Raw genomic sequence first — 25,871 nt, 5'->3', positions numbered from 1 at the left:
CAATTGTGGGAAAATCTATGCTGGGACTGGGAATTGAACCCAGGACCACAACGGTGGCAGACTGATGACATATCCACTGGTCCACCAACCAATTAGAGAAAGCAGTACTCGCTTGATTACATGGACATTGTCAAGCCACAACGGGATTATCCTGTTGTCTAAAGTATGTTAAAAGTGACAATTCATGTCCCAATATAGGAAATTGGAATGGGTTGTCAATCATGCATAATGCATATTAATTCTTAATTATCTCTATCACTATCTCTATCTCTATCTCTATCTCTGTCTCTGTCTCTGTCTCTGTCTCTGTCTCTGTCTCTGTCTCTGTCTCTGTCTCTGTCTCTGTCTCTGTCTCTGTCTCTGTCTCTGTCTCTGTCTCTGTCTCTGTCTCTGTCTCTGTCTCTGTCTCTGTCTCTGTCTCTGTCTCTGTCTCTGTCTCTGTCTCTGTCTCTGTCTCTGTCTCTGTCTCTGTCTCTGTCTCTGTCTCTGTCTCTGTCTCTGTCTCTGTCTCTGTCTCTGTCTCTGTCTCTGTCTCTGTCTCTGTCTCTGTCTCTGTCTCTGTCTCTGTCTCTGTCTCTGTCTCTGTCTCTGTCTCTGTCTCTGTCTCTGTCTCTGTCTCTGTCTCTGTCTCTGTCTCTGTCTCTGTCTCTGTCTCTGTCTCTGTCTCTGTCTCTGTCTCTGTCTCTGTCTCTGTCTCTGTCTCTGTCTCTGTCTCTGTCTCTGTCTCTGTCTCTGTCTCTGTCTCTGTCTCTGTCTCTGTCTCTGTCTCTGTCTCTGTCTCTGTCTCTGTCTCTGTCTCTGTCTCTGTCTCTGTCTCTGTCTCTGTCTCTGTCTCTGTCTCTGTCTCTGTCTCTGTCTCTGTCTCTGTCTCTGTCTCTGTCTCTGTCTCTGTTTTAGGGAAGAGATTAAAAGATATCACTTTATATATATAAATATATATATATATATATATAGATAGATATATATATATATATATATATATATATATATATATATATATATATATATATATATATATATATATATATATATATATATATATATATATATATATATATATATATATATATATATATATATATATATATATATATATATATATATATATATATATATATATATATATATATATATATATATTTATATATATATATATAAAGTGATATCTTTTAATCTCTTCCCTAAAACCAGCAAGTAAAAGATGAATTTGTCATATTTTTCAACATACATACCTGTCAACCTCGAACCATTTGTGATCTTACCAAATTTTGTTTTCGCCCTTACATATATGTATAAATACATGGAAAATCTTACCACTTTACTTTTTTGTAATTTTTTGCAAATGAAAGTAAACATAAACAAGGGAACAGGAAACGGAAATCACATGGTGAAAGTGTTACAAAACGAAATGTTTATCATGATCTTTTTTTTTTAGCCAATCAGAGGCGCCGGTACATATATCACTTGGCAGACATGCGTTTCCGGGAAGAAACAATGGCGGATGGTGAAAAATGGCTAGAAAGTGCCTTAATTTATTTTTTTTTCTCAAAATCACCGTTTAGCGTACCATTTTCATGTGTACAGCGTACCAATATAAAAATGGGCTTTCAGTTGTACCAATTACGGCGAGAACGTACCAGTTGACAGGTATGAACATAGTTGTAGTATTCTGTGATGTAGAAATGAGTTGCATAATCACAACCCAAATATTCATCTGAATCTCTATTTCTGTCCATCTTTGATATAGGACTATACATTAATAGTCATCAACATCAAGCTTTCTGGGAGTGCATTTTGAGCAGAGGAATAGCAAGTTTCATATTTTTTAGTGTCTCATCTCATCTAATTTTCCTGAACCGCTGGTCGTGAGGGGTGCTGGAGGCTATCCAAACTGTCTCCAGGCCATTCATACTCATGCCTAGGGGCAATGTAGAGTGTCCAATCAGCTTACCATGCATGTTTTTGGACTGTGGGAGGAAACGAGTACCTGGAGAAAACCCACACAGACCTGGGAAGAACATGCAAACTCTACACAGGTGGACTGGCCTTGATTTGAACCAAGGTCTCCTACCCAGGACCCCTTCGAAAATGAGATGGTTAATCTCAAGGGGTTATCCTTGATAAATTCAAATTTACTGTGAAGCCGACCTCTAACCACTCATCTGCCTGGCTGCCCCTACATAGTTCCTATATGACCTAAAATGTAATCTCCACAAGTATAAAAACCTGGGATTTGAGGGGTAAAGTTTTTTTGTTTGTTTTTAATAAAATAAAAATTACCAAATGAATAAATACTATACTAACTTTCCATCTAAAGGGGCGTTTCCATCCCAACATGGCGGCCCAGGGAGGGAGGAAGGGAGGAGCCGCCAGGAGTGATGACGTAGGATTGGAATGAGGGAGTGAATGTTCCGGGTCAGAATCTGAACACGAAAGGAAATTAACTCCGGGAACTACGCAAAGACACGGCAATGCTTCTGTTTCACTCAAGCACGATTGAGATGTAGCCCGGATTCTATGCGGTAAAAAGCGGCGGTGTCTCAGCGGCGGTGGCGGCGCGGGCTTGCTTCGGTGGGTGCCTTCAAACTAAGCAAAGTGACGGCGGACGGTCGGAGAGTGATTCCCATGTCGATCGTCACTTAACAAACGCCACCTTGGACTTGTTTACGGCCGGACTTTTGCTACGATCCACCTGTTCGTTTCGCTTCACGCTTATTTTAGTTCGAACCCGGACGGTCCCGTCGTGGCAATCTGTTGCGCACCCCCACCACTACCTGCACTACAACCACTACCGCTAGCACTACCACCACAACCACCACTACTATCGCCAGCACTACCACTCCACCCCAACCTGTCTTGTTTGTTTCTCGCTCGGGTACGACATTCAAGCCGCCCTGCCACCGCGATGTTTCACTGTATCCCCCTGTGGCGATGCAACCGTCATGTGGAGATGATCGATAGACGCCACTGCTCGCTGCTCTTTGTGCCAGATGAGATTTACCGCTACGGACGCAGTTTGGAGGAACTCCTACTGGACGCCAACCAACTTCGAGACTTGCCTAAGGTAAGCGATCGAGATTCAGCACACCTTTCTGTCGCGCATGCCCTAAAAGGCCTCTTAGATTAAGGCAGTTTGAAGTATAATGAGGTGGCAGCGAACGGCATACCGCCTAGTTGATCCATCCATCCCGTGAGAATGCGCTGGTACACGGGGACAATCGTTACGCAAGATCAGCAAGGCAGGCAAGCCCGTGGAGGTGGAAATTTTCCACGGGTTAACTACACTGCACGTATATCTGCAGGTTTGTGGCCTTTCAACGCAAACATGTCTGTTTGGTCACTGATCTACACCAGAGGCTCGACTTTTTATGTCTGGCCACAGACAATTATTTGTGTAAACTCTTTAATGGTCTGCAGACTGCTAAGAAATCAAGTCACCAAAGTGTTTGACTATAAACAGTATCTTTTGAGATTTCTATGCAATTTGTATAGGAAACCTGCCATCGATTCATCACAAGTGAAGCGGTTGCTTGTAGACCTAACATTTACGACCTTCCTCATTGTTTTACAATTGTTGATGGTTTTAGTTTGCTAAACTTCTACATGGTCCAAAGATCTCTGACAAATCAAGTCAGCAAAGTGTTTAGTTCTATAAACAGCTTCTTTTTGGAGATTTCAATGCAATTTGTATTGGAAGCTTGCCATCGATTCATCACAAGTGAACCAGTTGCTTGTAGACATAACATTTACAATATTTTTCATATTGTACAATTGTTGATGGTTTTGTCTGCTAAACTTCTACATGGCCTAGAGACCTCTAACCAATCAAGTCAGCAAAGTTTTTAGTTCTATAAACAGTATCTTTTAGAGATTTCAACACAATTTGTATTAGAAAGTGATTGCTTGTAGACCTAACATTTACAACCTTAATCATATTGTATAATTGTTGATTGTTTTGTCAGCTAAACTTCTACATGGTCTAGAGCAGGGGTGGCCAGTCCTCGAGAGCTGTTATCCGGTCTGTTTTCCATGTCTACCTCCACCAACACACCTGAATCAAATAATCAGGACCGATTTCAAGCTTCTGGGTGACTTGCTGATGAGTTGGTCATTTGATTCAGGTATACTAGAGGGGGGAGATATGGAAAACAAACTGGATAGCGGCTCTTGACGACCGCAGTTGGGCACTCCTGGTCTAGAGACCTCTAACAAATCATGTCAGAAAAGTGTTTAGTTCTATAAACAGTATCTTGGAGATTTCTACGCAATTTTTATAGGAAACTTACCATCGATTAATCACAAGTGAAGCGGTTGCTTGTAGACCTAACATTTACGACCTTCCTCATTGTTTTACAATTGTTGATGGTTTTAGTTTGATAAACTTCTCTACATGGTCTAAAGACCTCTGACAAATCAAGTCAGCCAAATGTTTAGTTCAATAAACAGATTCTTTTGGAGATTTCAACGCAATTTGTATTGGAACACATGCCATTGATTCATCACAAGTGAAGCAGTTGCCTATAGCCCTAACATTTACGACTTTAGTCATATTGTACAAATGTTGATGGGTTTTAGTCTGCTTTAGTATTCAGCCCCTCAAATGAAAGCAGGGTCATGTGGTACAGTAAGGAACATCTCTAGGAAGTACACTATGGCTCGCAGCACCAACTAGAAAGAGACGTGTACAAAGTGGGTCATGGTAATAAAACTGTTATCCTATCATTCTGAGGAAACCGGAAAATTCCTGTCAGGCTTTGAAAGTTTCAGATCAACACAATCAACAGCGTGCGGTTTATTAGCCAGATACTCAATGTGCACCTTTTCATAAATCAGAAGCTCCAAAAATTGAGTAGATGGCAAAAATAATCTGTAGACCCCTGAGATCGGTTCCACAAATTTGGCGGCCTTGTTCAACCCAAGTCTACTGGATTAAGCGGAATACTACTTATGGGATTTGCAATGTTTGTCCTTATTCCGGTAGTCTCTCTTTATACAATCCTATCTTCTGAACTGCTTTCTGTTCTCTGGCAAATCATCTGCTCTAACTAACTTGCTTTTGTACTCTCAGTTTGTGCCACCAAACCAGTTCTGTTGTACAGCTGACCCTGACAAGTGGAAACAGGATGTGGAACACTATCGTACTTAACTCGCTCAATCTAGCAGCAGGCTTTAAATACTAAGAAATAAATAGCTCTGCTTTGGACCAATCAATAAAATAGGCCAGTAATTAGCCTGCAAATAATTTGGAATGTCTATTAATCAAATTTTTTTATAGTGCTTGTCCTCTATAGATGGAGCTGATACTACCTGCCAAAGTACTCCTGGACCAGGACTTGTTAAAAGCCAATGGCATAAATTATTAATGTGTTTGGGACATGCCTTGAATCAATAAAATAACACAAAACTCAAAGCTCACCTGCGTTTCATGTTCAAGACAACAACAGGTTGATATCGCTTTTCCTGCCCTCAGCCAAATGTAAATATTTACTCAAGTCTACTGAGGCAAATAACATGCTAGCTGTGGTTAATACCATATAGAACAGTTTAAAATGTTGTATCTGTTTATATCTTGCATTAATTAGTTCATTCTTGATTTTCAAGCACATACTCGGCTGGTCAACTGCCACTTAATGGGGAAATAACCATTTTTTTTCTCCATGCTTTTGTACAAACGAATAGTTTTCAAATACTAACCTGTTTTTGTGGAAGTAAAGTGTTTTAGCAGTACCCATGCAGGCACAGAAAGACCAGTGTTCGGACCCACCTGCAACCCCAGAACGAATTATCAAAGGGGGTAATGGACATGCTCAATTTGTATGGGTTTTGGTGGAAAAGCAATCTTCTTCCTTTTTAAAGATTGTTTGAATCTTTTTCTTGTTAAGAGAGAAATCAGTTTTTCAGTTAAGCATTGATACTTGAGGCCTTTCTACTTAAATGTTGTTTATATTTTTACTTCTCATTCTTTTAACTTGTATTTTTTGTTCGATACCGTGCGCGAAAGGGGAGAACATGGAATGTCCACACTGTGAGTACGAAACTGGGTTTGACCCTTCAACCCCAGAACTGTGAGGCCGATGCGCTAACCACTCTCTACATGTAAATTTTAATTGAAATGTTGTTATATAGTACTGTAAATTCAGGTGTTGGTTATTTATAAGGTTCTCACCCGTCATGCCTGCAGTGTAAGACAAGCCTTTCAGGTTATTCTCATGCCCAATGCATTTTTATTTTTAGTAGTATGTGCAACATTATATGAAAAAGTCGTGAGTACTTGCGTAAATTACTAATGAAGTACAATTGTTCCTCACAAATGCCGATAGGCTCGGAGACAGCTGGGATAAGCTCCAACATCCTGCGCGACCCTAATGAAGATAAAACGGTTCAGAGAATGAGATGAGAGATGAGATTAGATTTCACGAGTACATATCTCCATAATAAAGGGGACTTTCTCCTAGACAAGTTTGGCCACTTGGCATCAATCATGCTAACGCCTTCCGAACTTTATTTTGGATCAACTTCATACCTACCTGATTACAGAGTAAACCATAGCATAGTATTTCTTCAACCATCTGATGTAGATGTGGCATTTACAGTCATGTTGTGGGGACACGAGTGGAAAAAAAGCACTCTGTGTGCTTGCTTGTCTCTATCTTGGGATACATTATGTTGTTGAGCAACACATTTTCAACCTACTTGAACCAGGTTTCACACTTAAATATTGAGATGCCTGAATCAGCAAGTAAAATGTATTTGTGTAGCACAATTAATTAAATACAATGTGCTTTACATCACATAAAAATCTCAAAAGTCAAAATGATATGTAAAAGTCGCATCGGAATATCAAGACCGGAAAAATAGAAAACATTTTAACATTTTATTTTTATAGTCGTACCTCTACTGGGGAAATTAATTGGTTTCGTAACTTGTTTTTTTGTAAGTAGAGCAGTACTATATATTCAAATTCTCTAATTCGGTCCACGATCTTCAAAAAAACTATCAATATACCATTACACTAGAAATAAATGCATGGATGAACTTGTTTTCATGTCTTGTTGAGACAAAATCCCCTTTATTATGGCTATATTTTTCAGGTCGCACTAGAACGGTTTACTGACGAACTATAGATGCGTGTCAAAGTTTAGGTCGGATTTAGGTATGTCCCAATACTGACTTTTTTTTTTTTTTTTTTTTAATTTCCCATCTGATTTCTCTCAAGATACGGTTTACCAATATCGATCCGATGTCCATATTGGAAATTATAATGTTACCAGTAAATGATAAATGACCTAATTTCTACTTAAATCAGGAAATGCTTTGTTTACAATATTACACAATTATTTGTCACTGTTATTAGTAAGAGACGTAGCCCCTTGCAGCAGACGTATTTGCCTAGTGGTTTGATTTGCAGCAGCCGAACAGGTCAAGTGACCTGAAAACACAGGTGACAATTGGATCACGTCCAACCTTGTGACCAAATCCAATACGCCAAAAATAGTCGCATCGGGCCGCCATACTAAGTATCGGACTGGGACACCACAACTGAGTCAATAATGATGACTAAATATTGAAAAAATGTGTGGCTTAAGCATTTGTCATAATTGTCCCACATTTGAGGTTGTGTATCTCTAGCAAAGACGGTGATTTAGAACTGAATGCAAGCGAATGGTACGAAGTTCTCTGATGGAAAGTACACGTGCCAGTCATGCATGGACAATCATGATGGCAGCTTACTAGGAAATAAGCAGTTCTATCAAAATGCTATGCTTTTCGCCACTGTAGTGTCTTAATTCTCTTAGCCATTTATCTTGAAACTAGATTTCAAGGTGTCTCATACATTTTTGTAATCATCTTAGTTATGTGCTGTGCAACCATCTGATGCCATTTTCTCCTGCATAATGATCCAAAATGGGCATACCCGAGGCTGAAAAGTTTTAATCAGTGATTTAGGATTTCAGAGGTTTAATTTTTGACTTGCATTGCTTGGGTTTTTGTCTTTTTTTTTAAAGGGGTGTGGAACCAATTGATTAACCGGAAAAACTGGTTAGAACATGCAAACGTGTGCTATATGTCAGCGTTGTTGTCAACCGGGATTCCAGTGCCACTGTGAAACTTCTTTTGTTTTAATGTATACATTTCTCTGAAGTCTGTATCGGTTGTCTGATGTTTGCCCATGATAATGTTAGCTGTCACAAGCTGGATGTCTGACAGTGCTGCAAAAGGAATATATGCCGACTCGGTAAAATTGCATTGGGAAAAACTGCAGTAGTGAGGAAATCCTTGATGCTATTGTCATTTTGATATTTGAAGCTTTGGTTGAAAAAAGGATTTTAAAAGTTGCAAACACGCAGTAAATTTCTGAGCACAAATGATGGATTAAGTGTTGTTTTAACTGATGTACACATGTACCATTTTTAGAGTGGAGTCAGGCATGTTACATTCGAACAACACATTAAATTGTTGTGTTTTATTTGAAAGTGCCTATTATGCAGTGATCAGACATCTGCTCTGCCCAGAAGCAAGTAGTGGTTCTCTTTTTAATCCCTCTTCTGCACTGTTAATCTGTGGAGTTACAAATTCATCATAGCCTTACAAAGATAATTGGACACTTCTGTGTGAATATTTGTAAAAACAAGCAAAAGTCACTTAGTGTTAAGTTGCTGATGGGTTAAAAAAAATATTGAGCCCAAGGTGAAAGACATTGTACATACGGCCTACTTTAGCTTTTTATGAACCAATGGCATTCCTCTCCAAAAATACAATCTAACCTTTAGAAGGTGACTCTTCAAGCATGAAAACTTGCTAGTTTACAGCATTTTATGCAAACTTTTTTTCCAATTAACTAAAATGGCATTATGATTCTCACCTATTTCTTATGCTCAGTAAGAAAGCTTTCAGATGAAATAATAATAAGGATGACCCTACTTTGTGATTTTTTGATTATCGCGGTCATGTCTGGTCTACATTAACCGCGATATTCGAGGGATTACTGTATATGGTCCCCTAAAATTAATCACGATAGGCCTACTAGAAATATAAATATTTGTCTATAAGGTTGTTAACTATTCAAATTGAGTTTAACTTCCTATTATTGTGTACAAAGACTAAAAAGAATATTGATGATCATATTGAAATACACCATAGTTTTCTTTTTATTTATTTATTTATTTATCCTTTTCCTGTGACCAACCACTACCTAACACTCTAGTCTAGTAGTTCCTATGTGTATTTCATTTCTTTTGTTATCATGCAAGTATGTATTCATTGAGAGATATATTCATGATAACAAAATAAAATTGTTACATAGGCAAGACTGCTGGTTTCAGTGAGCTGGATCAAGTACTTACATGCACTGACTACATTTGTCTACTGCCAGTTGGCTTACTTTCTGTGCAAGTTGATTCTAGCGTTTAATTAGTTTCCGCCACTGTTCATTTCTTTTCCTGATCCATATTATATTTTTTTCTTTGAAAAGAAAACCTATAGTAAAAACAGGCATACATTTGTATTTGCCTTCAGTAGTCATTGATCCTTCAGTACAGCCGTTAGAGATGAATGACAGATTGATACATAGAAGAACGAGATTCCCTGGCATTAACAATAGGAATTTAAATTATTGTTTCCAATTTCATCCAAACCTGCTGGACCAGTCATTTTCATCATTTGTAGAATTCTTTCCTTTTCGACTGAACCCTATTCACAAACTGCCACAGCAAAACAATCTATTTCATCAACTGGTGCATTATCGCTTCTAACTCCAACTATTTGCGAATCATCCCTCACCACATCAGTAAAACTCTTCTTTCGTCTTACTGGAGTCATTTGTCGTAAATGATCTTGCAAATCAACAAAATGACCTTCCTGATGACATCACAACACCTCATTTATCACTGTGTCCGTACCGCTTATCTTTTTCAGGGTCACTGGGAGCCCGAGCCCTTCCCAGGTGACCTAGGGCAAAAAAGCAGACAACACCCTTGACTGTCGGGCAGTTAATCTTAGAGTATATAGAGAGAGACAACCACTAAATGCAACCGTACCAAAGTGCAGAGTGAGTTGAGCGTACAATTGCACCGTTCTTGAACTACGACGTAGGTTATTCATAGAGTGCAGACTCCTTAATGAGTTGTGACTGTTCTGACCTGGCTTTGCGCAATCAACATCTAATACAAAAAAAAATACATTTTTACGAGAAGTGTCAGGCGGGGTCATGCGCACATACGTCAAAACATGTATACGACATTTTAGAACTCAATTCTGCTCTATTTTGAGTGTAAACAAAGGTTTATGATCGTCTGGCCTTAGTGGTGCATTCAAGGCTACACGGGAGAATAGTTTTTTTCACAGCCTAAGCAGTAAAAATATCTTCATCATTGATATTGTTGATTGTGGAATATTAATATCTATCTAAATATACCAAGCAATTTCTTGTAGCATCCATATAGATGAGTCCATTATAAAAATGCAGTAAAATGTTTGTCATTAGATAGGCCTGAAAATGGATTGTTCCTTCAATAATTATTAATTTGCCATCATTTTGACTTCTGAATCAATATGTATTTACCTCCAAAACCAGAGATACTCATACTTTATTTGCTCAATCTCTACTTTTCAAGGACCTAGCATAACTTTTATCTATTCTTTTTTCTGCAAGCCACCAACAAAGCTCAGTAATTATGTATATTGATATGCTTTTCATCACTGTTGTGAGCTAACATAGTTGTCCCTTGCTAGTTCGTGGTTCACATTTGCAGATGTTTTGCATTGCAGAGTTTTCAAAAATATCTTTAAAAAGTGATGGTTTATACTCAGGTGTTTTACAGCATGGCAAACATGTTGGATGGTTCCACTTTCTCACCCCTACTGAATGATTAACTGTCTCGAAATGTTCTCCAAATGTGTAGAAAAGAAGCCACCGCTAAAAGCTCAACACTGAGGCCAACATTTCAAATGTGATGCCCATCAACTTGTCCGATTGCACAGTCGTCGATGTGTGGGCGACAACGCTGCATGCACTGTAATCATTCAGTAGGATGAGAAAATGCTTCCAAACTGCTGGTTTACACCCTAATATATCCACTTCCCTCTTGGCTTATGTGCTTCACATATCAATGTTCTATTTTGTTGCCTAGAATTTCAAGTCTTAATCCTTGTAATATCAAAAAATTATACTTGGAGAATTCTCTATTTTTAACGGACTTTAAATGTATACCCCATAATGTGGTCATAAAACTGTTCAAGTGCATACAATGGCTTAAATGTATGTTTTTGTTCTTTTTAACTCTCCAGCCGTTCTTCCAGCTGGTGAAGCTAAGAAAACTCAGCCTCAGTGACAATGAGATTCAGAGAATCCCTCCAGAAATAGCCAACTTCATGCAACTTGTAGAGTTGGATGTATCGCGAAATGGTAAGTAGTTTAATGAAAACTTTGATATGATTTACTAGTGGTTGTCCAGTATACAGATAATGCAAAATATAATCTAACCAGTAAATAATGATAATCACTTTGTTTGCATGAAAGTTATGAAATGCTCTGTACACAATTATTGCATGATGGCCAGTCACGTTCAGTAATTTCTCAAGAGAAGTAGACCAAGACAGACATAAATGCTTTGATTTACAGCATCCGAAAAAGCACATTGGTATAAAAACACATACGATCAATAGGTCGGAATCTGATCTTGTGATCAAATCGGCATTTAAAAAGAAAAACTGCATTTAAAAAATCTCTTTTCTGCATCCATAACACCATGGTTAAGTCAGATGCTCCACTGCCAAGTGTTGATTTTTTTCTTAATAGTATTGCTGTTTCCAATTGACACCACCACGGGTATTATGTAACAAAAGATTGTCAACAATATGCGATTAAAAAAAACCAAAGCATTACTGGTGAGCTTTAAAAACTGGTCTTGTACAAATTGTGTTCCATGGTGTCTCCATGTTGTTGACCCCTTCTCTGCATGGTTTGCTCTCCCTTTGTGCAGATATAATGGAAATCCCAGAAAGCATTTCTCATTGCAAAGCCCTCCAAGTGGCAGATTTCAGTGGAAATCCATTAACAAGGTAATTTGACAGCCATTTGCAGAAACACAAAAAACAATTATGCCCTCAATGCTGTGACCACAATGAGTGCTCAAGCTTTATATGCACTCTAATAAAGATGATAATGATAAGTGCTAATGGTTTGAAAGATATGGTAAGTAAGCATAGTTAGAGAAGTAGAAACATGTAAATAATAGCCTATTAGAAAACCAGAGCAAATGGGATTTATTTCTTCTGATGCCGCTGTTTGCTTAGTACTTCATGTACTAGATTGGGAATAATGTTGAATATTTGTTCTTTCAGGCTACCTGAAAGCTTTCCAGAGCTCCGGAATTTAACATGCCTGTCCATCAATGACATCTCATTGCAAGTTCTACCAGATAACATTGGAAAGTGAGTCACTGCACCTAAGTGTCACATTTGTCCTGACATAATGAGCACAATTGTGTGTCTCTTTAAGAGCAAGAACATGCTCCATCTTTGTTTTATTCAGATAGTGATTCTCTTTTTTTTTGCTTCTAAGGTTTTTGTCAAATTGTTTTTCAAAAACCTTCTCTGGAATGTATTTCTTAATGACTTGGCATATGCAAATTTGATCGGAGTTGTCAAATGTGACCTAATCGGCATGTTGAGAAAAGGCCTTTCTACAGACATTCTTGTTCTCATCAAATTTTAATTGGATTTAATAACATAAATATGCATTTTTTAGGGCAATTGCCACAGGGAATGTTTTAATGGAAATGTGGATTTTTAGGTGAAATTAAGTTTGGGCTTTGAGAGGAAGGATTTAGTGGAAAAAATCCTAGTGCCTTTTGTCAATATTATTCTGTATTGTTTTTCATTTTCCTAATCCTCAATCTAAACTGCTGCATGAAGAATTGGGCCATTGTCATATATGAAATAGGAATCCATGACGTAATCATGGTATCTCTCCTTCATTTTCAAAATACGAGTTTCAAGAAAATAGACTGAGACAGAAATTATGTTATTGTTGAAATAAGACCTTTCAAAACACAAACATAATATAAAAATACATCTTTTTCCTTTTGATGTCACATTTAATGCTTCTAAACTAAACATACTGCATATTTTAATTATCTCTTTTTGCATACAATGCAATTCTAGTTTATAGCTCCATTCAAGAATGTATTGTGTGACGTAAAACTATGCATATCTATAGAATAAGATTACTATAGTTAAGGGTATTTCAAACATTCCTCAGCGAAAAAAAAAAAATTGTGTCGATCGGGTAAAATCAGTTGCTAACTTCCACCAATAATCCAACACTATACATATTCAACTTCCATTATAAAACAATATTCCACGAAAAAAAAACATTTAATGACTTTCCTTGAAGGTGTACTTGTGGAGTCCTTAGATATAGCACCAATTTTCGGGACTGGTTCCCCTTGGTACGCCCATATGTTGCATATCTTGTCGCTTGCGTAACACTACAAGTTCGATACCGCTCAACATCAATAAGGGAGGCTAAGAAAAATACTCATGGATCAACATCTTTTGGATTTGCCGAAGAGGATAAGATGGATGTTCTGGGGGTTGGATGGGCGTTCAAGGCGTTCCGCCTAATGAAAAATGTTTCCGGCATAAACATGACGACTTTGTTTGAATCATTGAGCTGTTGGCTTAAGGCGGAATCAGATCAGACTAAGTCGTTCTCTGCCAAACAAATCTCATTGATCAACACAGACCTAATTAACATCTATTACACATGTAACTATTTGAGATTCTTAGTCCCATGGACGTTGTGTGAGATCATGAATAATACAGGATTGTTTGTATTTGCTCTTAGGGTTGACAGTTTTGATTATGCCGTTTAGAAATGTGAACATAAATGCACTGAAGGGTGTAAAATTTGTTATCAATTGAAATTCATGGAAAAAATGTCATTCACGGCCAAAAATAAGGTTTTTGAACTGATTTAAAAAAAAAAAAATTCTGTACATCTAAGCTTTTCAGACTACATAAAGGCGATTTGTGGAGGAATTGAAGTTAAATTTTACAGGTCTTTTTCAAAGAAATGTTTAAGACATGATCCCCTGATTGTCTCGGGGCTGATTCATTCCAAACTTGGTAGACGTAACGTGTCATGGATCAAAAAACATTCGCCTAAATGTGTTATGTCAGGAGTATGATACTTCTAGGGACTTGTAAACGAGCACTGCGGCCGGAAATGAAGTTTACGTTCTGTGCTAATTATTTCTTCTGTTGCTGTTTCAGTGGTTTCCTTAATTGCGAGATTTAGTGTGTTAGGTGATCATTTTAATTTCGATTTGAAACTGGGATTTTTAATGACTTTTGATTGTCATCAGCGAAGTGGAAGTGTTTTATTCTGATTATAAATGGTAGGAGTTTGATAACAGTTGCAAAGTTAGCAGAACATGTGACCAAATTGTTGATGATCTATAATAATCAAATTATGATGTAATGCAACTGCCTAGAAATTGTGATCGCTTGTTTTCTAATTTAATCTAATGTTTTGTAACAGGAGATTGAGTCCAAAATCTAGTGTGAAGGGTTATAAATGGTGGTTACTGTTCCATTTGTCTCAACTGATCCAAGACCAAAATAACAATCTATTCTATTTTGCGGAATTATTACACTCCATTACCCATGTCTCTTTGGAACTAAATTAACAACTTTTGAACGAACTGAGATTGCTCGGTTCCCGAGTAGTATCATAATCCTGACATAACACATTCAGACGAATGTTTTGTGATCAATGTCACGTCTGTCAAGTCAGGAGACCGATTCTTAAACATTCCTTTAAAAAAATACCAGTAAAAAGCTTGGATGAACAGACAATATTTGTTCTAAAGACAGTTCAAAATCCTTTTTGGCTGTGATTGCCATTTGATTACAAATTTTACACCCTTCAGTGCATTAATGTTCACATTTCTAAATGTCATAATCAAACCTTCTTGGATTCTCTCTATAAAGGCAGTGCAAGATGAATTCTGTGTGGCGTGAGTGAAAGTTTGCCATCATAAATGTGTCCATTAGTCTGGTACATGATGTACATAACCACCATCTAAAGATAAACACTGTTCTGTACTTTGCTCTTTTAATGGCCCACAAGATTTTTTGCTCTTCCTTTTAAACTAGCCGGTTGTTTAGGCTACTGTCGTTTGCAGATAAGATGGACCACGCCTCTGTAACGCTTCCTGTTCTTTACATCAAGATGGCAAAGAGATATTTTATAGTTGCTTGCGTCTCCACTTAATCCCTTTGCTGTCTTTGTTTTAAAAAAGCACTGAGGATTTATCTGCTGTGTACACATATTTGTAGGTGTTGCATAACCACTACCTTGTCATTGCAGTCTCTCCAATTTGGTATCGCTAGAACTCCGTGAAAATCTCTTGACGTTTCTCCCAGAGTGAGTATTCAATCTGTTTGGCTGTCCTCTTGCACATTCAGTTTTATGAGCTAATGTTACGTCTCCAAACTCATTTTTGGGGGAGGTATAACTGCCTTGTATCCACTAAAAATGTTTCTTTTTATTTGCAGTTCACTTTCCATGCTTCACAGACTGGAAGAACTTGATTTAGGGAATAATGAATTATATAGTTTGGTAAGTTTCTCTGTAGATTCTGGGAAATGTGTACTGACTGCCTGGCCTAAGTTTGGGAAATTTCTTTGCTGTCGTCACTTCGGAGTAGATTAGAATTCCTCAAGAACAGCTTCCCTCCGTCTTATCACGCAGATGGGAGGGAGCCATCTGCTTCCAGCTTGGGTTTTAGGGTGTAATCTTATGCTCAAAATCGTGTGAGTCAGTGATTTACTGTCACCAGAGCCAAATGGAGGCTGCTGTGGTGTGGCTTTTGTGTTGAATTTTTGTTAGTGAGCTCAAATCCAAAGATAAAATCACGTCGAACAAATAGAAAATGCAGGATTAGTAATATTGCCAAAGAATTGTAATGTGATGAATATGAAACAAGTGTTTGTTTTTTGTTGTCATTTTATCCATTTGCTCACTAATTCCATTGTTGCATTCTTTCTCCCCCCACACACAGCCAGACACAATAGGCTGTCTTGTAAGTTTAAAGGATTTGTGGCTGGACGGAAACCAGTTGGCTGAAATACCTGCGGTAAGCTCATCGTGCAATTTAAATTCTGTTCTTGAGTTTTTTCACCTGACGTAGCTTATTTTTTTTCTCCATTCATATTTTTTTAAATTGCTTAACTTCATAAAAAGCAGCTATAGTGTATTTGCGAATTGTTACATACTTTGCAATAATTCTCGTGTAATCTGTAATATGCATCAGCAATTGATGCTGCTATCCCTCCCAGTGAAAATGAAGTGGACATCTATCACTATCAATGGCTATCCATGAGTTATGTAATGAGAATTCAGACAGAAGAGTCATTACGTTGTTGATGTGGCTCCTTAGTTTCGGTGTTCAAAGTGGTAATATAAACGTAACAGAGTTACTGTGTGGTCAATTAAAGAAAAAAAAAGTTATTTAAATAAAACAAATAAAAATAAACTCTTGCCGTTCATATTCATGGAGATCTCATTTTGGGTTATTTAAGCCACAATATTAAACATTTTTTGGCTCCAGATCTCAATTATAGTGGTTTAAAAAAAAAAAAAAAAAAAAAATATATATATATATATATATATATATATATATATATATATATATATATATATATATATATATATATATATATATATATATATATATATATATATATATATATATATATATATATATATATATATATATATATATATATATATATATATATATATATATATATTAAAAAAAAAATTATACGATTTTGGGGGGCATAATTAGTGTTAATTTCAGTTGTATCAATTTTATATAATTAAAATTTTATTCATTAAGTATATAAATATATGCATGCATATATCTATATATATATCTATATATATATATATATATATATATATATATATATATATATATATATATATATATATATATATAGATATAGATATAGATATAGATATAGATATAGATATAGATATAGATATAGATATAGATATAGATATAGATATAGATATAGATATATATGCATGCATATATTTATATACTTAATGAATAAAATTTTAATTATATAAAATTGATACAACTGAAATTAACACTAATTATGCCCCCCAAAATCGTATAATTTTTTTTAATTTTTTTTAATTCACATAAAAAGGATCTGTTGTTCAGTCCCTATCAATGACTATTTCTCAGGAAAGGATGTTTTCATTTTAAATGTTTACATTTTAATGACCAATCCCTCAGGAGATGGGCAGTATGAAGAGCCTATTGTGTTTGGATGTGTCTGAAAACAAACTGGAACGACTTCCAATGGAGCTGGGAGGCCTGCTGGCACTCACTGATTTGCTGGTGTCACAGAACCTCATTGACGCGATACCAGAAACCATCGGTTAAGTTCTTTTTTGTATAAAAAAAACTGAGACAATATGCTCTCTTTTCTAAACGGTATCAAAGACTTACCCGATTGTCGTGTCTGCCACAGGAAAACTGCGCAATCTGTCGATTCTGAAAGCCGATCAGAACAGGCTGACGTACCTGCCGGAAAGCATTGGCAACTGTGAAAGTCTTACAGAACTTGTGCTCACAGAAAACCAGATTCAGGTAGGTGTATGTGATAAAGTATAATGGAAACACACATTCTACTTGCAGCTTTTAAAAAGAAATCCATAAATAAGGCACAATGTTTCAATGAAGGACATGTCTATCCATATTTATAGTTTGTCTTTTTACTGGAAGAGTGTAGTAAAAATTCAAAATTTCTACTACTCCGTTGTTAATATGTAATTGTGTTCTTTCATTTATTTACAGAGTTTACCCAGAAGCATTGGAAAATTAAAGCGGCTTTCTAACTTCAACTGTGACCGAAACATGCTAACATCTTTGCCAAAAGAGGTTTGTCATCAACATATAAATAATACTTGTGACAAAATTGACTTTATCCCTTAAAATGTTTAAATGTTGAAGGGACAATAAAATGTGCAATAGTTTTTAAATTATGCATGCCTTTTTTGCAGTTAGGTATAATGGTGTCAAATTATAATTCCGGACGTGATTATACGTCTATGAATTCCAAATGATTGCCAGAAAGTGGTGCTTAAACAAAGGGTTGCGGGGGGTGCTGTAGACTATTCCAAATATTGACAAATAAAATAGACATAATATTTCAAACCAAATCTTAATGTAATGTAAAGTAATCTTACAAATAAATAACATGGATACAAAAATAAAGAAAAGAGTACATTTTCTGAGCATGATTATGTAATACCACCTCCTTTTCAATTTGATCTTGTGAAAATTACATTTTGTAAGTTTTTCCTCATTCCACTCTCGCCCCATACAATCCACATGCGCTAAATTTTATTTTAAAATTGAATTATTTTATTGTGTACATATTATTACATTGTATAATATCAATCTAAAATCAATATTCTGAATTTAATTGTACTTAACAGACTCCCGTTCCAAATTCCCTTTTTTCACTTTGACCTCTTTGTCTTTATTTGCCTGTTTGCATTTGTCTTTTTTTGTTGTCTGTGTAAATGGAGGATGGTCTGATGTAAAACTATTGTACTAATATGTAAGGGGCTCCTGTACAATGCTCTTGTGTTTTGATGACGAGGAGATTCACGAAACATAATGGCACACTCGGCTTGGACGATGACGTCACTGTCATTGTCTTCACAAAAGCGTCCGTTGCACGACATCAACGCTCACATTGTCGCCATGGTGCGCACAGCATAGCATCGACTTGAGCTTTGTCAAGCTACTTGACCATTGGTCTATTTTCATGGATCCCATTGATTGTTTGAGCTTTTTCTCTCACTGGCTTTCAACTGAATAGGACAATTTGGTTCTACGTGGTCTTTCCCATAATGTTTACCTTTGACACTAATCCACTTTGAGGCATTATACTCCCATTTAATCTTTTAACTTCATGAACTGTGTTTGAGCAGATAAATAGATTACTTGTCAGCTTAGATGGCTCATCAAGTGCGGGCCTAATTGTCCCTAATTTTAGGTTGCACACCCAAATTACATTGATTTTTAACTAGGCTAGATCGCCAATGCCATATCTAACACAAAGTGTTCGAATGGTCCCAACTAATTTTCTCTCTGGTCTCCAAGTAGGAATAAAAGCAGCTTTTCATGCATGTATAAACAGATACAAGCCTCGCTCATTGACAGACCAACAGTGTTGGTTGATTTACTTTCTCAGAAGCTGGTTTTATTGTATTTCTTCTACAGATCGGAGGATGCAGTGGCCTGAATGTCTTCTGTGTGCGTGAAAATCGACTCACCAGGATACCGTCGGAGCTGTCGCAAGCCACTGAGCTCCACGTGCTCGATGTTTCTGGAAATAGGTCTGTTCATTCATTAAGTAAGGGACTTACTAATGATGATTAAATGGAGGACAAGCAGCTATTTTTGGGAAATTTAAGGAATAAAATATCTGGATGTCACATTTTGAGCTATGGAGGCCATAGTATTAATGTTTAGTATGCAACTGTCGTGTAAAATGTGATTTGTGGATGCCAGGGCTCAACTATACAAATCAATACAATTTACGTTTGAAATGATTTTAAAAAAAAATGCATTTTTATATATTATTGATAGATGATAAATAATGTTCTAAATTATTACAAACAGTGGACAAGTGATTAGCGCCGTCAAGTGGGTTGGCTCCAGCACCCCTGTGACACTTGTGACAATGAGCAGAACGCTTTTGTTTTATGCCTTATTTTTTTTCTCTTCATAAAATATATTAGGAGTTTAAAAAAATGCCTCAAGTTTTGGACGTTTATGGTTCTGGAATCGGCACTTCAAACTTTATGAGTATGACAAATATTGCTGCTAAGAAACCAAAGATTATAGTTTGACTTGTTAATTTATTACTTTAGGACTTTATAATTGTTACAATATTTCTATTAATGTTTTAATTTTAATGAAGTTGGTGTGTAATTTATTTGAGATATTAACAAAAAGGGTCACTTATTTACACAAATTTTATTACTTACATTTAAAATGTAAGCATTTAAAGTATTTTTCTTGCCTCTTTTGTACCAAAAAATAACTGAACTGAGCTCTTAAAAAAACAGAAAAATAAAATGACATTTGAGTGTCTGGTAATATTTAATTTATTGTCTGTCATTGAAAATGAAAGACTCATTTTAACACACTAAAGTACACACTAAACACCTATATTTCAGAGACATTGACGGCAGTAGATGTCCAATCTATTATAAAAGCAACCAAAAAGTTAAATAAATGTCCAAAAAAGTGTTAAACTATTCTTTCAGCTGCTACTAAAACTTTGCAATGAAGTTGTTATTAAATATTGTTATGAAAAGGCACAAATAGAACACACACACTTCTTTTAAGTGCACTTTACAACTGCTGTCATCGATTTTTGCTCAAAATTTGACCATCTAACAAAGTACAACATGACAGTCCTCTATGCTAATTGAACTTAATCCACAGAGACATCTGTTCTGGGAACGCCTCCAGGCCGCATTAAATCTGCACAATACAACAATATGCCCATTCATAGTCAGCTCACTGTATAGATAGCCTTGTTGAGAGGAACAATAATTCAATCAATTAACGTGTCTGTTGAGAAGAAGCCTCATTACACTTGTATATCTGGGAAGAGGCGACAAATGATTTATAGATATGACAACAAAGCAGATAGCCATTTAGAATACATTTGACAGAAGTTGCCAGTGCAATAACAGAGCTGGAAAAAGTTGATTAAGATATCAACCAAAAGATTTCCCTATTGCCCTTTTAACTGTATAACTAATTTGTCATTATTACAAATGTAGTTTCATCTGTCTTTCTTTCCGTACAATTGTAGCCTGGTGGGGGGAACACAAAAAAATGTGTGCTCTAACATCATTTTACGTGTCAAAATAAAATTTGGCATGCAAATCTGGCTGTTCAATTTTAAAAAAAAAATCATATTTATTCTATCCAAAACAATACATCAGAAAACACCCAGTTTTCCCCTTTTTTAAAGCAAATAATCCTTTGTAGTGCAGTGCTAGATAGTACATGACAGAACAGTCATATGGCAAAAAAGAATATATGGCTTATAGATAACACACATGCATAATTTCTTAGCATTTTTAACAATGTTAGTGGCCTTAAACAAGCCATAAGATGGATTTTTTAAACTAGAATAATAGCGCTGGAGTGGGAAAATTTCATCACCACAGAACAATATTTGGACATCTGAAAACTGAGCCTTTAATGGTTTTTATTTCAAGGAAGGGAAAATGTTCAGTGTGTGTGACCTATGTTAGATAAGCAGTATAATCTATTCCATTTTTGTAGCTATGTCACATTACACGTTCGCTAAAGACTTTCATGACATTGTTTCACATCCATCAGTAATCTATTTGCAAGAACACACACTTTTTGTCTTACTGGCTATAGTGACTCACCGTAAGTGAATTGAGAATGTTTAAAAAAAAACTACGTTAAAGAAAACAGGGAACTTTACTCCTCTGAATAATTGCATAATGACGTCATTTCTTTCTTTTTTTTTGTGCGCATACAACAGGCTTTCCCACTTACCGATGTCTCTGACTACGCTTCGCCTAAAGGCTTTATGGCTGTCGGAAAACCAGTCTCAACCCCTTCTCACCTTTCAAACCGATGAAGACCCTGATTCTGGTGAGAAGGTTCTCACGTGTGTGCTGCTGCCCCAACAACCCTACGAGTCTGATAACAAAGGTACATACTGTTCTTGCTAAAATTCTCATTTTACACTATGGCTGACACAAACAGTAAATATAGGGGGAAAGGTGTATGTCTATCTGTGTGTATCTGTGTGTATCTGTGTGTATCTGTGTGTGTGTGTGTGTGTATCTGTGTGTGTGTGTGTGTGTAATACAGGAGGAAAAGGTGTGTGTGTGTGTGTGTGTGTGTTTTTAGCTTTTATTTTTTAATATATTTTTGAAATAACAGGGAAAATATGTTAATGTATTGTTCTTTTTATATTAAAAAAACATTTAAAAGGATTACTATTTTGGTAACCAATCATCATGAGATATTTGATCAGTAAATGTCAGTAAATAAGCACAACACAAAGATATTTGCGAATATTTAGTTTTAAAAATAAAGGCAACCTGTTTTCAGACTCAAGAAATTTGCGAATTGGAACATATTTTTACACTGTACAAATTTGAGAATTTGAAATATTCAATTTCAAGCATCTAATTAGAAAATAGTTGCGAATTTATCAATTCACTGCTTTAAACGACTTGTATCATAATTGGCAAGCTTATAAAACCTTTTTACGTGTGCTATTTCCACTACACTCTATAAACCTTTTTTCTATGTCAAGCTCTGACACGCAAACTTTCACCGCCGCTGACTTTTAAATAGTCCAACTCATCTTCCTCTCTCATGCACCCGTGCTCTCAATTCACGCTTTTTGCTCTCCCTTTTCATCTTTTTTGGTCGAATTTGTTGATCCTGAGTGTATCCTACATAAGATCAGAGCGCCTTTGAGAAGAGATCACAACCTGCGCCATCTCTTGAGGCTTCTCTTGGCTTTGTTACTCAGAAATGCGGTCGATTGGACGGCTAAAGAGGCTTAACGGCGGTTGGCCCGCTTCCATTTAAAGCTCGGCATGCACCTCACTAGCTTTTTCTCTGGCTTTATAGGAATTCTCTGTTTACGCATTTAAGTCATTTGAGTTTTTTTAACGAGATTCTTTGCTCCTAAAGAGTGAAATGGGAGACGGATTATGATGTTTGAGATGTGACAGGTCAATGAGGTGCAATGGAGGGGGAGATTGAGTCGCTGTAAGCTCGTGACTAAAGCGGGATTTGAAACTCTGATCTGGCAGTTTGAGCGCTGTCTTGTGATGAGCGAGTTTACAAAAAGCTAACGGAGGCAGATTGATTGAAACTTATTTTGATATGCTTATCTTTCAGCGCCATTGACGTCGCTAGACGTCCCATCTATTTGGACTGGGATGTCTAACGCCGTCAATGGCGGCCAAGGAGTTAACAAGGAAAATGTAGAAACGGCCTCTGTTAAAATGACCATCAAGATTAGTGCAGATTTTCATTCATGCAATGACAACAAATGACTGGTGACCTGGTTGATATGTTGACTAAAAAAATGGTGTTGTCTCTTGTCAATAACCGACTGCAGTCGCCGATAATCTCACCCGCTTTGGAGCCCTTGAGAGTCTAGTGAAGGATATGGCAGATGACACGTGGGACAACAAAGCCATGAACAGGATTAGTGCCATTCACTTTTTGGATGAAGATGAGGAGGAAGATGAAAAGGTAAGAGATTTGAAGGGCTTGGTGAGTTCTATGTCAAAGTGGATGCAGCCAGTAAGTAGTCTATTCTGTTTTATCAAGAATATTTTCCTTTGCATTGACCAAATGACAAATGACAATGCTATTTTTTTTAAATGTATTTTTTTAAAACTACGGTAATATATAATGGCATTAATCAAGGGTGGCGAACAAGTTAGAAACAACAAGACAACATTTTAAACTGAGTCAAAGAGCCACCTTACATCAGAAGCAGCTTAAACAATCCAATCTGCCAAATTGTTTTAAATATAATTTATTTGTTTTTAATGGGCTCTGATTAATTTGTTTGGTTTTTAGAGGGATTATAAATGAAAGAAACATGAAAAGAGGCAATGGGCCACTGTATATAGAAAATATGATAAGAAGCAAAGAGCCGCATTCGGTTCGAGAGCCACATGTTCGCCACCCTTGGCTTAGATCAGTGCTTCTCAAATAGTGGGGCCCCCAGGGGGGGCGCGGTGCGATACCTGGGGGGGCGCGTGTAACCTTGGGGAACAGGATTTTATTTGGCCGTACTAGTATAAAGTTTAATTGCGCATCCACAACAGTAGCTGGCAGTGGCGCTCTCATTGTTACTTCTGTCATGTTTGTGAGAGTGCAACATTTCACATGTTGTACCTACAACACTTTTATAAAATGATTTTATTTATAGTCACGGTGGGAAGTGGGGGGGCGCGAATAGTTTTTTTCTTGCTAGGGGGGGCCTAACAGAAAATAATTGAGAAGCACTGGCTTAGATGGTTAGCATGCGGACAAGCTTCCTTAGTCAATGTATATGTTTTATCTAAACACATTTGCACCATTAAAGAAAATAGAATTAAAAAAAAAATCTTTTTGATTTTAGATGATGAACTTTTAGATTTTTTTTTTAATCACCTGGTTTGATTGTAGGGTCAAGGGTCATATATTTAAGATATTTACAATTCAGTAGAGGATCAAACTGGTCGGTCCCCATAGACCGCAGTGGGGTGCAGGTTTTCATTCTAAGCGAAGAAGAGGATACATTTTAACCAATCTGGCATCTTAAAAATGTAATCAGGTGATTAATGTCAGGTGTCGCTGGTTTCAGAGGAAACCTCATTAGTTAAACTGTCTATGCTGGGTAGATCTTATGTGAATGTCATTTTGGGGGTCCGATTTATAAAAATTGTGTATATTTGTCTTGATTGTTTATTTTTAAATACTCTTCTATTATTTCATTGGTGCCTACAAATCTTTGAAAGTGGGCCTTAAAGGCAGATTGATCAGGTACCTAAATTTTTGGCCTGAGAGTGTATTCCCCCCCACTTTTCTCTTGTTCAAAAACCACTTAATGCTGACATTCTATTGGTCGGTCCATCCCGCTTTCACTCGGGCGTTGTTGACATGAAATGCAAATGGTGCACATGCTTCATTGACACAAATTTGGCGTCCTGTTCGCAGGGAACATTACTGCGCCGGGCTACTCCTCACCCAGGCGAGCTGAAAACGATGAAGAAAGCGGCCGAAAATCTCCGCAATGACCTAAACGCTGCCAAAGGTTTGGACTCCAACAAAAACGAGGTCAATAACGCTGCAGACAATATGACCACGTCTGTGTGACCTATACTTTTACCCGTTTGGACTTCTTTTTACCTCCCGTGTTTCGCCATGTCGTCCTGCACAATCCAGCGACCTTTTTTTTATTTTATTTTTCTTCCTTTAACCCGACACAAACCCTGCTGTGGCCTTCCCGTTCTGTTATTGAACCCTGGAACGCCTGCTAAGCTTCATCCTCCCTCAGGTCTGCTGTGCCTTCCTGTTTTTAATTCACAGCCACAGCAATAATGCTCATGAAATGATGTTTTGTAATATTTTTAATGCCTCTTTTTAAAAGGAAAAAAAAACACTAGGTAGTTGCACTATTACTTTAAATCAATATAATACAGTCAACGTGTTTCAAATGTATTTGTTCTATAGTTTTTAAACACTGGGTAAATTTTTTTTTTTTTTTTTTTCATTGTGGGGATGCGTTGAAGCAGGATGTTTTGGCTCTACTGATTTAAGGATTATTGTATAGTCTCATGTGAATATATACTTTTGTACTTTTTGGCAGCTCCGGTGTAAATATTGATGTATAGCAAATTTTAATTTTTCTTTTTCAACTTGGTACGTTTGTTTAAAATTCCAATTTGGAATGAGCAAAAATCTCATTCGCTGATGTCTTATTCAGTCCATTGAACTGTCACTGAGTACGATGGCCTTTTTATGGAAATCTGTTTATATGACAGTTCATAACTTTAGTTTGATCCATATCAAAATACAATTCACTGCTTTGTACTTAATCTTTCTCAAATAGGATGCCAAAATTACAGTTTTTCCATTACCTGTTTTTTTCCAGAGTACTATACAGGGTAGACTTTTTAATCAGACTGACATTCGCACCAGAAGGAAATGAAGGCATCCTTTTTAAAAATGCCGATTCAGACTTTCCGCTCT

General features: G+C 36.7%; 1 protein-coding gene across 1 annotated transcript in view; it reads left to right on the top strand.

The window, feature by feature from the left end:
- Positions 1-2,373: 2,373 nt before the first annotated feature.
- Positions 2,374-25,871, top strand: part of lrrc1 (leucine rich repeat containing 1) — a 23,692-nt gene continuing 194 nt past the window's right edge. The window contains exons 1-14 of the mRNA XM_077730105.1: positions 2,374-3,064; positions 11,287-11,404; positions 11,982-12,060; positions 12,343-12,432; positions 15,377-15,433; positions 15,565-15,628; positions 16,071-16,145; positions 17,319-17,463; positions 17,557-17,675; positions 17,883-17,966; positions 19,320-19,435; positions 21,637-21,809; positions 23,242-23,378; positions 24,837-25,871. The exon at positions 24,837-25,871 is cut by the window's right edge and continues 194 nt beyond it. Of these exons, the coding sequence (XP_077586231.1) occupies positions 2,906-3,064; positions 11,287-11,404; positions 11,982-12,060; positions 12,343-12,432; positions 15,377-15,433; positions 15,565-15,628; positions 16,071-16,145; positions 17,319-17,463; positions 17,557-17,675; positions 17,883-17,966; positions 19,320-19,435; positions 21,637-21,809; positions 23,242-23,378; positions 24,837-24,995 (1,575 nt within the window). The 5' untranslated portion in view covers positions 2,374-2,905 and the 3' untranslated portion in view covers positions 24,996-25,871. The remainder of the gene's footprint in view (positions 3,065-11,286; positions 11,405-11,981; positions 12,061-12,342; positions 12,433-15,376; positions 15,434-15,564; positions 15,629-16,070; positions 16,146-17,318; positions 17,464-17,556; positions 17,676-17,882; positions 17,967-19,319; positions 19,436-21,636; positions 21,810-23,241; positions 23,379-24,836) is intronic.

Source organism: Stigmatopora nigra, chromosome 12 (assembly GCF_051989575.1).
Source record: "Stigmatopora nigra isolate UIUO_SnigA chromosome 12, RoL_Snig_1.1, whole genome shotgun sequence".
Classification (NCBI taxonomy): Eukaryota; Metazoa; Chordata; class Actinopteri; order Syngnathiformes; family Syngnathidae; genus Stigmatopora; species Stigmatopora nigra.
Note: the sequence above shows the minus strand (reverse complement) of the source record. Positions and strands in the feature narration are given on the sequence as shown.